The 16,628-nt window shown below is 25.7% G+C and overlaps 1 protein-coding gene across 3 annotated transcripts; it reads right to left on the bottom strand.

Annotated features, from left to right (window-relative positions):
• Nucleotides 1-283: 283 nt before the first annotated feature.
• Nucleotides 284-15,718, bottom strand: LOC107442068 (solute carrier family 35 member B1). 3 transcript variants are annotated; one of them, XR_006226154.2, is made up of 9 exons: nt 15,464-15,716; nt 12,074-12,168; nt 11,864-11,994; nt 9,632-9,826; nt 8,298-8,424; nt 6,767-6,873; nt 4,959-5,112; nt 1,101-4,083; nt 284-1,067 (listed from the first exon to the last, which is right to left on the bottom strand). XR_006226154.2 is itself a non-coding variant. In XM_016055535.3 (8 exons), exons 1-8 carry the CDS (start codon nt 15,483-15,485, stop codon nt 4,031-4,033), a joined length of 951 nt encoding a protein of 316 aa, XP_015911021.1. In that variant the 5' UTR covers nt 15,486-15,718; the 3' UTR covers nt 284-4,030. The 3 variants fall into 3 exon arrangements, 2 of the variants coding, with proteins under 2 accessions (XP_015911021.1, XP_015911020.1); XM_016055535.3 differs by having other exon boundaries at nt 284-4,083; nt 15,397-15,718; XM_016055534.3 differs by having other exon boundaries at nt 284-4,083.
• Nucleotides 15,719-16,628: the final 910 nt, after the last annotated feature.

Raw genomic sequence — 16,628 nt, 5'->3', positions numbered from 1 at the left:
AAAAAAATTTACGAAAAACCTGGAAAAGAGCCATTCTTAGAATTGGCAGTTATTAAGATTAGAGTTCTATAAAACAATTGTGATAAATGTTAGAATTATTTAATTCCTCTTTTTATAGAAACTTTTCCCTGTTTCCATTCTCATTCCATAATATATTTTTGCTCACAAAATCTAATATTCGACATTACACATAATAAGAAATTGCATTGGTAAGATATGGTATGGATTTTCATAATTGAGTGGTAACCTGTATTCTGTTGCATATAAATGAACAAACAAGAGAGACTGTTTAAGAATATATGTTTAATAAGATAATCTTTACATCTCATTGTATAAAGGGTTTATTCCACATCAAACCCATTAACTTTAAAATGCTTTTGTAACTTAACTATTGAATTTCACCAAGAAAACAGCTTCAAATTGTCTTTTAAAAAGTCAATTTTAATTTACAATAATTTTTCAAAACTTGATATAAGCTTTAAAAAAAATTTATTATAATAACTAACTATAAAGCGTCATAAAAAATAAAACTTTTCACACCCATATAAATTCTAAGAAAAATTTGCTATGTAATAACTGATATGGAATGCCCCTTGAACAAATCGTCAATAAATGCATATTCCCTTAATGTGTTCCTCAATAGGTTGCAACCAATGAACAACTGAATAATTTCACATAATTAAACTTCGTATTAAATTAAGAATATGCTCTCAAATAAATTGAGCAATTCGATGCTGTTAGTAACGAATGAAAAGTCTGTGCACTAAAATATAAAAATTATTTGCACTAAATCAAATGTGTACATTTATAATACACTTTTATCATTAAGAAACAGATTAAAAATTTTGAAGAAAAAATATATATTTAATGGTAACAACAAAGAACATTCAAAATATTATTATAAATATATATTCAATTAAAATCTGTTATGAAACAATATTTCAAAATAGTTGAATTACATGTATTCAATTACTCATAAATCTAATTACAATTGAAAAGCTGAATGGATAAAGATCATTTGAGTAAATGGTGTTCTTTCTGGTTTGATTTGATTTCTGAATCGTGAACTTGCGAACCACTCATTTTAACTGCTTTCGTACCCACTCTTGTTTCTCTATTTTACAACAGAGAACCATTCTACTGTCAAGCCCATCACAAGAGCTCTTTTGGACTGAAAATCTGAGGTTGTAAACAGGGCAAATTTAGGAAGAATTTTTAATAACTCGATCTATTTCAAAAAGTGAAAGTTCTAAACAATTTTTTTAAAAAAGAGTATTGATATTATTAGCATAGCATTTCTTAAAATATGGTCAACAATACAAGGTTTATTTTTAAAGGGAATGTATCTTGACTTCTCCAAGTAGATTTATGTAAGCATTGTATGGAACATTTTGAATCAATAATGCAACATAAAATGTGTATTAATTAACATAAAATTTATTTGTTACAAAATAATTGTAATCATAATGATGAAATTATATTACTTGTAAATATCTGCAATAAATTGGAAGAAGAAATTAATTCGAAAAAAACTTCTTAACCTATTGCTATTTGAATATACAGAGGATTACTACAGCTTTTCTGAGTTATTAATAATATGAAAGTACACGTATCAGTGCGAACAAATTTTATATATTTAAGTCGGGGGTGTTTGTATTTTGGGTTTTTCGTATTATCCATCCAGGTCTAGAATCTAGTAGCAAGGCATGTGATTTTTTCGTAGAGTTCTGCATCACTGATTTGCCGATTTGCACGAATCTGAACTTATAATCAGACTAAAATTTCACTGCAATTTCAAATTTAAAGTAAGAATTAAAACTTCATTCGTTTACAATCTAGAATTTATATTTTGAAGCCTTCGCTGATTCCCATTAACAAGATTTTTTCAAACTAGACTCCTCTGCAATTATAATTTTTGGTTTGTCGGATTTTCATAGTTTTTAATGTTTGACACTATGCCGGAACCTCCAATATCGAGATTCATATTCACGTAATTTTAATATCTACCTAATTTAAAAATCGTACATCGAGATTAATATTTTTGCATTTTTAACATCCAATATCGTGATTAACCATATTATGAATAGTGTATAAATTGATATTGTATAGAGTTTTTACGCATAAAATTTTCAATTTGTATCACAATCACCCCTGTTAAGTGTTAACCATTAATTATGGAAACTAAAGTATAACTAGTTTCTATGGGGAAGAATTTAACAAATAACACAAACCTCCTAATGATTCACCCAACACTGGAAGAGTTCTCGTGCTAACTAGATAGTTAACTTATTGTCGACAAAATAATAAATAAGATCTTTGGACAAGAAATAAGTTTTTTTTAAGGTGTATCATCTTCCATCAAGCTTTTCAATTATTAACAATATGATTGTAAGTTACATTTTGTTTTGCAAGAGAAACTATAGTAAGAAATATTTAATTCAGTATTGAAATAAATTGATAACTTTTTTTTTAACATGCTCATTTCATATCCTAGAAAAATTATAATTTAAACCATAATTGGTTCTTCTCCTTAAAACATAAATTATATTTTTAATGGCTGATTTGCAAAATTTGTGCATATCACAGTTATGCAAAACTGTTGAAAGACACTACCAGTAAAAAGAAATTATTTTTAATATTAATTTTAAAAAAAGTTAGTTCAAAAGCTTTATAGAAAAGATTCACAGATTTCAAGAGTTCATTTACTGGGAAACGAAAGAATATAAATAATATGATTATGAAATATAAATACAAAATGATTATGAAGATTGTAATCAAAAATCTTAATGTGTGCGAAATCAATGAGAATTTTATGAATTAGATTTCACAAAGAATTTCAAGGTGTTCATGTTTGGAAGAAAAGATTCCTTTTTTTTTTTTATTATAGCTATACAATGTGCACAACTGCCAACTCTACTGGATTTTGCCAGTTTCTAAACATTTTAGAAAATTCCCTATTGAAATAGAATTTTTGTCCTGATTATTGCTTGAATATTTAAATAAGTATTACTGATACATAAAGTGAATCTCATTTGTAGAATTTATTTCAGTACTCTCTTAGTTAATTTAAAAAATCTTTTCTGCCTAATAATATTCAAATTTAAAGTAAACATAATACATAACATTTCAAATATGTTTGATGTCAATCGTAACTGGAAAATATTGCAGCTTTCCTATTTTCATGACTATAAAAATCTCTAAATTCCATACGTGTAAAATATTTAGTACATTATGCAACAATTATCATTAAATTTATATTATTTCGTAAAATTTCTGGATTTTTTTTCTTATCCTTGTTGGCAGTATACCTTTAAATATAACTTTAAAAGAAAAAAAATATTCTTTGAATAATGTTTTTGTTACACAAAAATTAATCACACCCTGGCAAGAAAAGTGGCACAAGTCAAAAAATGGCAATTTTGAGGTTATGAAGTGCCCCATCAAGCTCAAAAAGTGTCATCTCTAGATTGTGCTATTTCAGAATAAGTTTTATAGTTTTATTTAAGTTTATTTTTCTCAAATGCTGTTCTTTTACTTGTATCACTTTTCTTGCCGGCGTGCGATATTTTAAAAACATTAAAACTAATTTGAGTTTGTAGGTAACATATAGATGAAATTTATTATATTTGAAGGTTTTTCTCTCTAAATGCATGGTTTAATTACATTTTCAGACTTTTTCTTATTGAAATAGTAAAATATGCAACAAAATCCTGTTAAAATACTTGTCCATTAGCTGATGACAGTTACCTGATTACAATCACGATAAAATTATATCAGGTCTAATAAATATTATAAATATTTTCTAAAAACTTAAATTTTAATACAGAAAATAAGATTTCTTTTTTTAAATAAAGTTTTGCCAACAGTCTTATTAGATGGGATAGCTTTCTTTTAGCTTCCACAGATCCAATAATAAATATAGTTTGTATTACAAATCATATCACAGTAAAATAAAGATTTGTAATTCTATATCTTTTTTTAAAAATTTTTTACAAAAAAAACTTCCCTGTAAGTATCGGAGTGCATAAAGTTAAGCCTTCTTTGGTGGACCTTGTTTCCCATACAGACTATCTAATGTCAATCCTGAAAAAATAAGGAATCTATTAAATATATATAAAAGTCAGGCAAAAAAAAAATAATAAATTAAAAAGAAACTGGAGAAAAATAACTAAAAATTTAAGAAAAAGGCATTATAAACATTTGAAGAAGAATAAAGAAATCCTGGGAAAAGAAAAATAAATGGCGTCAGAAGAAAGTCATGAATATTAAAAAAAAAAAAAAAAATTTGGAAAAGAAATAAAAATTTGGATAATTTCCAAACATAAATTCAGGAGAACTCATCTCCTGATTGTCAAATAGTCATGACAAATTAAAAAATTGTATACGATGAATTTACTTCTAAAAACAGCTACTTATCTTTGCATCTTTCTTTTCTAATATGCCCCTTTTACATGCTTTTAATATTTCTAATTTTTTACAATCACCAGCACTATTGTTAATTATAACTACATCCTGGTAAGTATCAATTATTTTACTTTCACAAAATTAGCAAGTTCATTACAATCCTTACATTTCTCTTTCTTAAGAGATGCATGATTAAGGAAACTTCTTCAAAAACATAGGAATCTCTAATGAAGGCTTCAAGAGATATTTCGTGAAATTATTTAAGATTTTAGAGATTCAAAATTATTCAATAAAACATTTTAAAATTTTCAGAAACTAGGAAAAATAATTTTTAGTGAAAATAAAATATTTTGCTAAACTTGGGTCTCAAACACCCTTAATTTAAAGATTGCTAAGATTAAGGGTCTCCAAAAAAATTTATAGGTTAATGAAAGTTTTAGTTTTACTATTATTAACATAAAAAATACATAATCAAGTTTTTTTCCTCACGATATTTAAAAATTCGTGTTAATCGAATTTTTTGTTGTAGCGATGTGACTGTATCTATTACTTACCTGCAAAGACTAGGAGGGTTCCGAGCCACTGACGACCAATTAAAGTGTTCCCAAAGAAAAATACAGAACCTAAAACTGTGAAAAACTTTCTGGTGGTAGTTATGATGGAGCAAACGAGTGGTCCAAAGTCACTTACAACCAGAAATAGAAATATCTATAAGGATAATATAAATATTAGTTTATATAACATGAAATAATACTGTTAATAATCATTTGTTACCTTTCATATAAATATTAATTTATAATCATTTCTTTCATATACTTGGAGGTTCTACTCAATTTCAATTTATTTATCTAACTGTTGAGTTAAATAATTGAATAATATTAAGAAATTTAAAAGAAACCAATCAATTATACCACTAAAAAAAAAAAAAGACTGCAGACAAACAACTAGAATGCAATGTACGTAAGGTGGAAATTTTTGTTAACTTTACTAGTTTTGAATCTTTAAGTCTAAGAATCAAATAATTAGTTGTTAAGTGACGTTGATTTCAGTTAAGTTGTCGAAGATTTATGCAATAAAAGTGGCAAATAAATAATGCAATAAAAGTAGAGGATTAAAAAAGCACCAAATCAAAGACTCCATAAGCAATAAAAGTTTTTTAAAAAACATTTTACTAAGCTTACACAAGAACAAAAGAAATTTATTTGGTAATACTTATTTTCAGCTACAATAAATTTAATGAAATAAATTAAGAAAATATAATAAACAGAGCTATTTTTGATTTGCATTCTATGAGTAAAAATATTAGTTAAAGAGTGCTTTAAATTTAATGAAGGATTAAAATAAATAATTTTAGAAGGTATAAGTGTTTTTATATGCTTGTCAAAGAAAAAGTCAGAAAATCAACAAGACCACTATATAGAAATAAAAGTTAAACGAGGAAATTATTCTATTATATTTAGAATAAATTAAGGAAATATAATAAAAATAATTGTTAATAATAAGTTAGAGAGTGACAATGTTTCAAGTTTAGTTACCTAATAAGATTAAGTAATTTAATGACATTGACGAATTTAAAAGGTATATATTTAAATAGTTTCATAAGTTAGTCAAAAAAAATATAAAAAGTAGATTTGAAGAAAGTTTTTTTTGTTTAGATCTAAAAGTAAAGAAAAGAAAAGTATCTAGTAAAAAATCTAACTAACGCAAAAACCGAATTAACTTTTATGGGAATAAACAATGAAAATCGCAGCTTAGAAATTTCTGTCATCAAGATAAACTAAACAATAGAAATAAAACCTTTAAAATTATTTGTTTAATAATTTTTTAGGAGTTTCAAAAGTTATACAAACCAAAATTGATAAATCTGTTATTAGTTTTAATGCTCAAATTTTTTCTTTCTATAAATATTTAAATGTCCATATGTAAAATGATCTCTAACGTTGTTTCTCATCCATCGGTCTGCAAATAATGTTACTGTAAAGATGATATTTATTCAATATCAAATACAATAAAGATTTTTTTTCATTTCAGAGAGAATGTGAATGATCCGAAACAAACAAGTGTCACAATTATGCCAATGGTTGAAAATCTTATTGGTCCATGATAAAATACTGAAATATTTTACTAGTCCTTCAAGTATATCAGATTAAGAAATATAAAATGCAAAGCCTAACATTTTAATGTTTGCATTATAAATATCTTCTATATGTGGAAAAAGAAGTTCTTTTAATAGAAAATTTTTTAATGATCTCTAAAATGTTCCTTAGGTTTATACAAGTAAACACTGTTTCATAGCAAAAAATGAAAGGTTCAATTCATACCCAGAAGAAAGGGGACTACACTAAAATGTTGATATACACACCTGACCAATAGCACTCATCAATGAAAAATTGAGCATGTTAAAAATGATGTAAGGATATTTCTCCACAAATGCAAGAAAACTCCAAATTTCACTGGTCACTAAAACAACTAAAATTAAATATGTAGTTGTAAATAGTGTGGATTTACATATGCTAAAAGAAATACACAATAATATGTAAATAAAGTTTAATTAAAATACTAATTCTGCCTTAGAATGTGAAAAAGACTATAATTTGTCACCCAATAAGTGCCTTTGTGAATGTTATTTTTTAAAAAACAAAAGTAAATATAATTTTAATAAAATTTTATTTTCATTATACATTATTTTTTTTAAAAACAAATGTTTATAAATGCAATGCTGTCAACATCAGGACTTTTAAAGAAATTTTCTCTTAATAGAAGTGAAAAAATATTCACTTTGATAATTGTAATCAGAAATTTGTTAGTATTTAAATTTCTAATCAAATGACTTTCAGACTTTTTATGTTCAAATTCTTTTTGCATACAAAGTAGTGAACATTAAGTTTATTAAATCAAGAATAAAGTATCAAAACTTTTTTTGTCACTTTAAAATATAAAAATTAAATGTTTTTTTTAATAACCGTCCTTGAACAGGCGACCCAATTTTGGGCTTACGACTACTAATGTTCAACTCCGCAGCCTTGTAAGTTTGAACCAATCCAGAAGACAAGGAAACTAATGGATAAGTACCCCCAGAGGTATGATTTGTTATGGGAACATGGAGAACTTTGTTACCCGATTGACTTAATGTGCAGAATGACTTAATGTTTCAAATCAAGTAACAGATACAGCATAACAAATGTTTTGAAACAGTCTTTAAAATTAAAATTGCAAACAATAATCAACATAAGCAGGGTACCTACCCAAATTTTAAACAAAAAGTAAGCACTCAAAAAATATTTTTAAGCACTATATTTATTAACAAAATGTAAAATAACTACTTTCTGACAAAGAACTCTTTTTCTTGATTATATTAGCCACTATAAAAAGATCAAGAGATTTTTCGGTTTAAAAAATGAGGGTGAAAAATGAAGTCTGAAATCGAAAACATCGAGCAAAAAGCAGCAGAGTTGCACATGAAAGTGCTAGAATTTCACAGAACTGAACTTAGTAGACGCACATGCGGACTTCAACAACATTTAATCAAACATGTAACCCCTTTCACACGCTATGAACCCACAGTAGGTCGATATGAACTGTAACAACATTGAACAATGAGAAAAGCACGCTTTTGCATAACACCCGGCGAAAATCGACATGGTAACGAAAAAAAAATAATCGCATTTTTGAAAAAGGAAAATAAAGCATTTCTTAAATACACCCAATGAAAAAGCACCTCTAAGGGCTTTTAGAAAACAAAAATCGAGAATAACCACTTTTTAAAAAAGCTATGCAGCATGATAAAATATCTTTAATTTCTAACTCAGAGTTAAAGGGTTAATATAAACTACATTTATAATCAAACACTTGTGTTCTGCTGCAAGTTTTGAGCACTTTATAATGGTCCTTACCTATGCCTAGTATAAGAACAGACCACATATTCATGCTGTACATCATGTGACATGATTTTGGTTGATATTCGGCTCTCATCCTATCTTGGATAGCACCTGTAAATCCATCCAATATCAAAGATGCAATCTAAAACCAATAGAAATCATTTTAATTACACTTGAACCTTACATACTACACAAATACTAAGACCTTACACACTACATTTCATTAAAATTTTTATTTTTACAAAAATTAATGTTATTTTAACATTTAACTGAATATATAACACATATTCTTTTTTTTTTCTGTTTAAGGTGTAGGTATGGATGTTTTCCACATTAGGGAGCGCTACAAGCTCTTTATTGCTGTGGTGTATCTACCACTACAAAAATACAATTCCAATTCACTAGTATATAAGATATGTTAACTCGATTCTATGGTGGGATACCTTTTCATAGATGAAGCTTGACATGGTTGACATCTGCTCTCCCCACAACTGCCTATACTTCTGGTTTATTATTTTTGGTGTGTTTTGAAACCATTTGGCTCACAACGTAATGTTTTAAAACTCTCTTGAGTATATTTCGTGTGCATTTGTTACCTGAAACCTTTTGACCTTTGTTACTTGTCAATTATAGACAAGCCTCTCACAATTAAAAATCCCAGTCAATCTGACGAGGAATGACAGATATAAATATTGGCAGCAGAGGTAAAAACTAAAAAAATTTAGTTGCTGGTCCAAATGACCTTTAACTAAACAGTTTAACTAGCCAAGACAAACTTCAACTGGTCTGTTCACAATTCTCTGTTAAAAATTACTTTAAAAATTTATTACTAAAAATAATTTTACACTATAATTTTAATAATTAATTTTTATATAATTTTATAATGTAAACACAATATTCAGATTTTTGCAAACAAATTAAAAAATGCAGATAAATATAAATCAAAAATTTATTATGTTTTAATAATTTGATTGAATATTTATAATAATTAGGCCATTATATTAAAAATTATATACATCAAAGTTAGATTTAAAAAAATATGCAATGTTTAAAATTCCGATAAAATATGCTACTTTCAGACTAACTGCTCCGAAGGACCACTAAGGATTATCCCCAAAGTCAGGTTTTAATTTTAGAAGACTTACAGATGCGTTCATTTCAAGCACTGGACACTATATTGACCGTTTGACAGCCAATATATTAAAATTTTGCCTTTTATTTAGTCTCACAACAAAAGTTGCAATACCAAATTCCATGTATAATCAATAGTTAAATTGGTTTTATCAATAATGGTAAAATTAACACTAATAGGCAATAAATTTGCAAACACACAATAGTAAGTAACAAACCAGCAACATTTCTCCTATTCCTAAAAGCGAGCTCTCTGCAACATCAGCAGATGATGGTTTGTCTTTGTACATGAAGATGCAGATACCAACAACAATCATAAACACAAAGAGATACTTCTGAAGGGTGTATTTCTTTTTACCAATCAGAACACCCATAATCATCACAGGTATAGGTTTACATGATTTGCCAACAACCTAAAAATGCAATTAAGGTATACTAAAAATTTATCTGTAAGTTAGAATACAAAAAAAAAAAGATACATAAAATTAAAACCAGTTAGAAACAACAAAAAGCAATTATACATAGTTATCACAGACAAATGAGATAATGAAAGTTTTTACTTCAAGAAATGTTTTTTCAAAACCAACTAAATAATAGTTTAGTCTGTATTTATTACTACAGTACAGAACCCGTTATCCGGAAATCAGAAAACCGGAAAACCAAAAAACCGGAACGAAATTCGATAAATTTTCCCGCCATTTAAAAAAAATTTTTTTTTTTCCTCATAAGATTTTAGGATTTTTCTTTCTTTTTTGAAAGATGTTCACCTTACCATCATTTTGGAAATAATCATTAGTGTATTACTTCATCGTTTTTTCTTGTTTTTAAGATTGCTTCCAAAAATTTTTATTTTTTAGTTGGGTTTAACAATAAAAAAACGGCTTTTTGTAGCGATTCAGAAATCCGGAAAAATCAGTTATCCGGAATAGTGATGGTCCCGATCGTTCCGGATAATCGGTTCCCTACTGTATTTTCAATTCTGAACTTAAAAGCCAGTTCTTTTTAATCGAAGGGAAAGGGAAATTTTTAAAGTTCGGTACGTTGGAGGTTTAATAAAACAGAATTGAACTAAAATTTACAATCGCAATAATATAAATTTTAAAAAAAAAAGATTGTTAATTTTGTTTTCTCATGCTTATACAGTTTTAAAAGGCAATGTTTGACAATAAACAATTATACAAAGTTAACAAAGACAAACAGGATTATGAAAGTTTTTAATTCAAGAAATGTTATAAAATTTCATGAAATTTTTAAAATTAAATAAATAATTTTTTAATCTGTATTTGAGTACTTTCAATTCTAGACTTAAAAGGCAGTTTTTTCAGTAGAAAGGAACGGGAAGATCTGTACATTGGAGGCTTAATAAAACAGAATTTGCAATAACAATAAGATAAACTTAAATAAAAATTATTATTAATTTTTTTCTCATGCATATCCATTTTTAAAAGACAATGTTGGAACAGAAACAATAATACAAAATTATCACAGACAAACAGGACTATTAAAGTTTTCATTTCAAGAAATACTTTTTAAAACCAAATAAATAATTATTTAGTCTCTATTTATGAATACTTTCAATTCTAAACTCAGAAGTCAGTTTTTTAAACTGAAGGGAAAGGGAAGTTTTAAAGTTCTGTACATTGGAGATTTAGAAAGAAAAAAACCAGAATTGAAATAAAATTTTCAATACAATAAGATAAATTTAAATAAAAAAATTTGTTAATTTTTTTCTTCTCATGGTTATACATTTTTAAAAGACAATGTTTGAGGATAAAACAATTATACAAAGTTAACACAGATAAACAGGATTGTGAAAGTTTTAACTTCAAAAAACGTTTCTTAAAACCAAATAAATAGTTTTTCAGTCTGTATTTATAAATACTTTCACTTCTAAACTTAAAAGCCATTTTCTTTTTTAAAGTTTTTAAAGAAAGTTTTTATAGTTTTGTACATTGGAGATTTAATAAAACAGAATTGAAATAAATAAGCAAAAAGATAAATTTAAATAAAATAAAATTATTTTTTTCTCATACTTATGCCTTTTTAAAAGACAGTGTTGAATTACTATCAATTATATTAAGTTAACACAGACAAAAAGTGATAAACAGGTACAACAGAATGTAAACAGATATTAGTATGGATATGAAGTTGATTTTAATATTTATTTAATATATTAATATGTTTTTTTAAACTTATTTGCACTAGATGTTTTCAATTATTTAAATATAAATTAAAAACAATTCTAATGGAACTTTAAAAAACTAATATATACAAAAGAAACTATGTTTTATCATGTTTAAACTTTTTTCTTCAAACATCAATCATTACAAATTAAAACATATTTATTATTGCAGTTAAAAATATATTGAAAAGAATGAGGCAGATAAATACAAAAAAATCCTTTTAAATTAATAATAGCTTTGTTCAATTAATTGATAAAATGTGTTTACTTGAGTTGGATAATTGACATGTTCTAATGCCATATTACTAGTAACCATGCCACCTAAATATGACATTCCACAAGCAGCATAATAGATTTGTTTTGTATTATCTTCTCCTTGCTTCATAAAGGTATGCAACACTAAAAAAAAAATTTTGTTTTTAACAATACCAATAATCTAGATAATAACAAAAACAAAACTAACAATTATTATACGTACTAATTTTAGCAAATAGTGCATTGACAATACATTGTATAAAAACAAGAGTCGGTGTAAAGGTGAATTTTTCTCCATCGCCGTAAGTACTTCTGGTTCTAAAACAAAATTTAAAGATATTATATAAATATTACACACTGTTAAATTACTAAAATAAATAAATAAAATACTTAAAACTAATAAAACAATATAATCCTATAGATAGAAATAAAATAAAAATTACAATCACAAAATCATTTTCATTTCAATTGGAAAATTTCAGTAGAAATTTGTCTGCATCTATTTTTTCTTCGAAGAGTAAACTTGTAAATGGAAACTAATACAGAAATAAATAAAATAAAAATAAGGAATTCCACTTAAAAAGTAATGATCCCTCAATAGAATATTCAATTTTTTTTCATAGCTTCATATTTTTTAAGCATACAAAAATAGAACATATTTTTCCACACATACATTATTGAATGAGAAATACAAAAATATTGCAAAATAGGTTGTTTTACATAATAAGAGACAATAAAAACTGTAACAAAAGGTGTTAAAGTTGTAGGCCACAATTTAAATATTTAGTCATAAAAACTTGTGAAATAAAATGTAGCAAAATTACTCAATTAATCCTGACATTTTATTAGGTATTAAATTTAACATTTACAGTGATATTTTTAGTTGGATTAATTATATGTTATCCTCATTAATTAATTAATTAAGTTTGCTTGATAATAAATTAAACGTAAATAACAAAAAAAAGGGGTAAAGAAACTATGTTTTCAATATCTACCAAACAATGGAAAGGTAATTATCAGATCTGTATAATGCAATTCTATAAACTGCATTTCTTTATAAACCACATTAAACAATAAATATCACATTGAAGAACTTTCTGGAACTGTGCAACTGTTAAGGGGTAGCAAAACAAACATATTTGCTGAAATATTAATTGTTAACAGGTAGCAAAACAAAATCATTTGCTGTTAACTGTAATGCTGCTAACTGAGTGAGAAAACAAAATTATTTGAAAAAGATTAACTGTTAAGGTTGCAAAACAAAATTATTTGATAAAAGATTACAATTTCTGACACAAACAAAAATTTATACATAAATATTTTTGTTGTAAATTCTAATGCTCCTGTTTTTTTTTTTTTTTTTTTTTTTTTTTTTTTTTTTTTTAATAATTAGGAAATATTGAAGTGCATCTTTTTATATATTAAAATAAATTTGCATCTAAAAGCTATTTTAAAAATTTAAATATTGAACTGTTGTAGACATATATTATGATATTTATTAGGCAAACTTAATGTATGTGAAATTATCTATATAACACAAAATTTTACGTAATACAAGCTTTCGTGTTTCGAGGTTTACATTACAAAGATCTTAATTGTATTTAGGAAAAATTATTATAAAAGGAATGAATAATATGTAGCAAAACAATCCATACAGAAATTTTAGTTTTGAAAAGGTCATAAACTAGATGATTGTAATTTTTATTTTCCTTAAACACATCATTAAAGTTTTAAAAAGATTTTTAAATGGAAAGTCTTAAACTTAATTAAAGCAACTACTTATGAATACCACATTTGCTCTGCTGACCATAAACTATTTCATTTAAATATGTTAAATGTTCTGAAGAGAAATTATACATTCTAGAATTTTATTTCACTATGTAAGAGTAACATTTTCCAAAACATTTTTTTTTTTCTTTTTCTGATGAGTATAAACACTAAAAGGACTTTTTAAAACAAGACACTTTAGGCAAAAATGTACCTTTTTTAAGTAATATGTAGCAGTATAATAGTTTATTGATTAAATTGAACAGTAAGAATTGCAGATGAAAAGGAAATTACAAATACAAAAAACAAGCAGCAGAAATAAAGTTTTTTTTTAATTTAATTAATTCTTGAACAGTTAAAAATTTATTATAATGAAATACTGAAATGAAAAATTTATAATAAACATTTGAATCTTAAAAATTACAAATAAGGCAATGAATTATTCTTCAAAAAAATTTTTATAGAAGGAATTGAAAGTTAATAATCAAAAAGATTTAATAAATCAATTCAATAATATTTAACATTTTAAACTAATAATTAAATATTTACAATAAAAAAATATCCTATTCATTTATATATAATCAAGGTTTCTCAATGTATGAGAAGTGTTTTGTTTAGTATTTTAATCTATACATTAATATACATTTGATGTAAATATTCATATAAGATCAATACTTGCAGTTCTTTTTTTTTTACCAAAATATTTTGATAGATATAATTTAAAGATATAATTTATTTTGTAAACACAAAGTTTAGGGAAAAAAAGCTCTAACAGAAGTTACTGCATGTAAAATCAAGTTAATATAGTTATGAGTTAAATACATAAAATTATTGCTCACATTGAAAATAAATATAAAAAATAAATTTGGGACAGCTATGCAAAATGAATGTGTATAGATAACTGTGCGTTTCTTCTTAAAACACTGTTGCATTAACTATTATAATAATTTTTACAATTGTTTATTTTACTATGTACTTTTTTTTTAATAGCTAAATTCACGATTTCAAGTATTATGGTGCAAACTAAGCAATGAAAGCAATTAAAAAATTCAAATGGTTAAAGGAAAGAATCAAAAGAAATTTTAAATCATTGCAATAATAAAACAGATATTTAATGCAATTTATTGGTAAATACCTTCTACATGTATTTGCGTCCGTCACAAAATTTACGATTTTAACTGTTATGCCATATACCAATTAATAAAAATATATCTATGGTTACAGAAAATAACATGAAAGCTTAGATCTTCGAAATATAATAAAAAAGAAAACTAGTTTTTTGCACGAAAATAGTTTGAAGATAAATAATAAATTTGTGACAGCTATGAAAAATGAACATTTATTAATTATCACTGCGTGTTATTTTATAAAAATTGTTGTAATATTCATTACATATTTGTAAAATATATNTCCAACTATATATATATATATTTATTTATTTATTTCAAATGTACATTTATTAAATTTTTTTGCTGTATACCAATCAATGAAAATAGTCAAAGGAAATATTTATAGGAACTTTTTTACCATATATATAATAAAATAAACTAGTTTTTAATCAATTTTTCTGTAAAAATAGTAAAATTCATGATTTTAAATGTTATGTTATTGCTAGTACAATAAATAAAAACATTAAAAAGAAAATGCAATGTTCTTGAGAAATATTAAAAATAAATTTTAAATCATCGAAACAATAAAATAGAACTAGTTTTTTTTTAATGTAATTCTCCATAAATATTCATTTAAAAATTTGCAATTTGCCAGGTGTTCGTTCCATACCGGCAAACTAGTCTTTCACCGATTGGCCAGGTGCGTTGACCCGATGTAAACAATAAATAATGCTCACATTTTTTCCTGTAGAATCCCATAGTAAAAGTAACAAACGAAAATTCCAGTGGCACAGATTGCTAGTTTTTTTGTCGAAGCCATTTTTGATGGACTTATATCCAATAATATTACTGGATCATGCTTGTTTTCAGAGTCATTTAGCAATTTCGTCTGGTCCTCTTTCTTTCCGCTGACGATTACGATAGATTCTGGTTTCATATCGCGTTGATGCCACACACACTCTACGTAAAAGTTTGTTCGGCTCTGATGAGTTGGAAAAGAGTGCAGCAAGCTTGTGTGCTCCAAAACGATACTTATTAAATTTATAGCTCGTTTATGTGATTTTGATGTATTTCTTAATGCGGTTTTTTTTATATCAAATAATGTGTACATTCGACAAAAATTCTACAGTTTTGCTTAGTTCATGACGCTTTTATTCTAAATGGTTTTAAGGTACTGTCGAAAATAATTTTTTGATTTTAAATTTCAAAAAATCTTAAGAGGGGGACTATCCTTACTGTTATTAGAACTTTTCGTTATTAGACTTTATCTTCAGTGTTATTAGAGTTGTTTTTATCGGTATTTAACAATTTCAGCTATCAAACAATTACGCAACTTCTAGGTGTAATAACTAAGGAAGTAAAGGAAAAATACGGCGTGCAGGAAAAGACATTGAAGGGGTACTGACCATTTTGAAATCATATTAAAATATCGATTTTTATGCTAATTTTTTTAAAATTATTATTTTAAATTATTAATTTAAAAAAATTTATTCTATTAATTAAAAATGGAGCATGCTTCTATGATAGCAAAAAAAGGGTTAAAGAATCGAGATTATACGATTACACTCCCTCAAATACCACTCGGTACATAAAAAGTACTTAGAAAATAATTATTATGAACAAATGATATTTTTCTCGATGAAAATAATGATCTTCCACAGTTGCAATTCTGACGGGAAAACATAGTGGTGGAAAACTTGTTTCGCTTTAAAACAAATTTTTGGTAAAAACTCAATTTTTGAGACTTACCGAAATACAAATATTCATAACTTAACACATAACTTAAATTTCAATTTCCTTTACGTGTGAAAAAAGAATAGGCACAACCTGTACCCTAAATAAGAAAACTGGTCACCTGTCCAGCACAGCAATTGAGCGATACCCTACTAGTCTTTAAGAGAA

This window comes from Parasteatoda tepidariorum, chromosome 6 (genome assembly GCF_043381705.1).
Source record: "Parasteatoda tepidariorum isolate YZ-2023 chromosome 6, CAS_Ptep_4.0, whole genome shotgun sequence".
In the NCBI taxonomy this organism is placed as follows: Eukaryota; Metazoa; Arthropoda; class Arachnida; order Araneae; family Theridiidae; genus Parasteatoda; species Parasteatoda tepidariorum.
Note: the sequence above shows the minus strand (reverse complement) of the source record. Positions and strands in the feature narration are given on the sequence as shown.

Excerpts from the sequence above, each read along its gene's own strand:
- LOC107442068 (XM_016055534.3), bottom strand. The coding sequence starts at position 15,663 with ATGAAACCAGAATCTATCGTAATCGTCAGCGGAAAGAAAGAGGACCAG. Across the intron at positions 12,169-15,463 it reads GGGATTCTACAGGAAAAAAT|AACCAGAAGTACTTACGGCG; the intron begins GTGAGCATTATT and ends ATTTTGTTTTAG. Across the intron at positions 6,874-8,297 it reads TGTTCTTATACTAGGCATAG|TTGTTTTAGTGACCAGTGAA; the intron begins GTAAGGACCATT and ends ATTTAATTTTAG.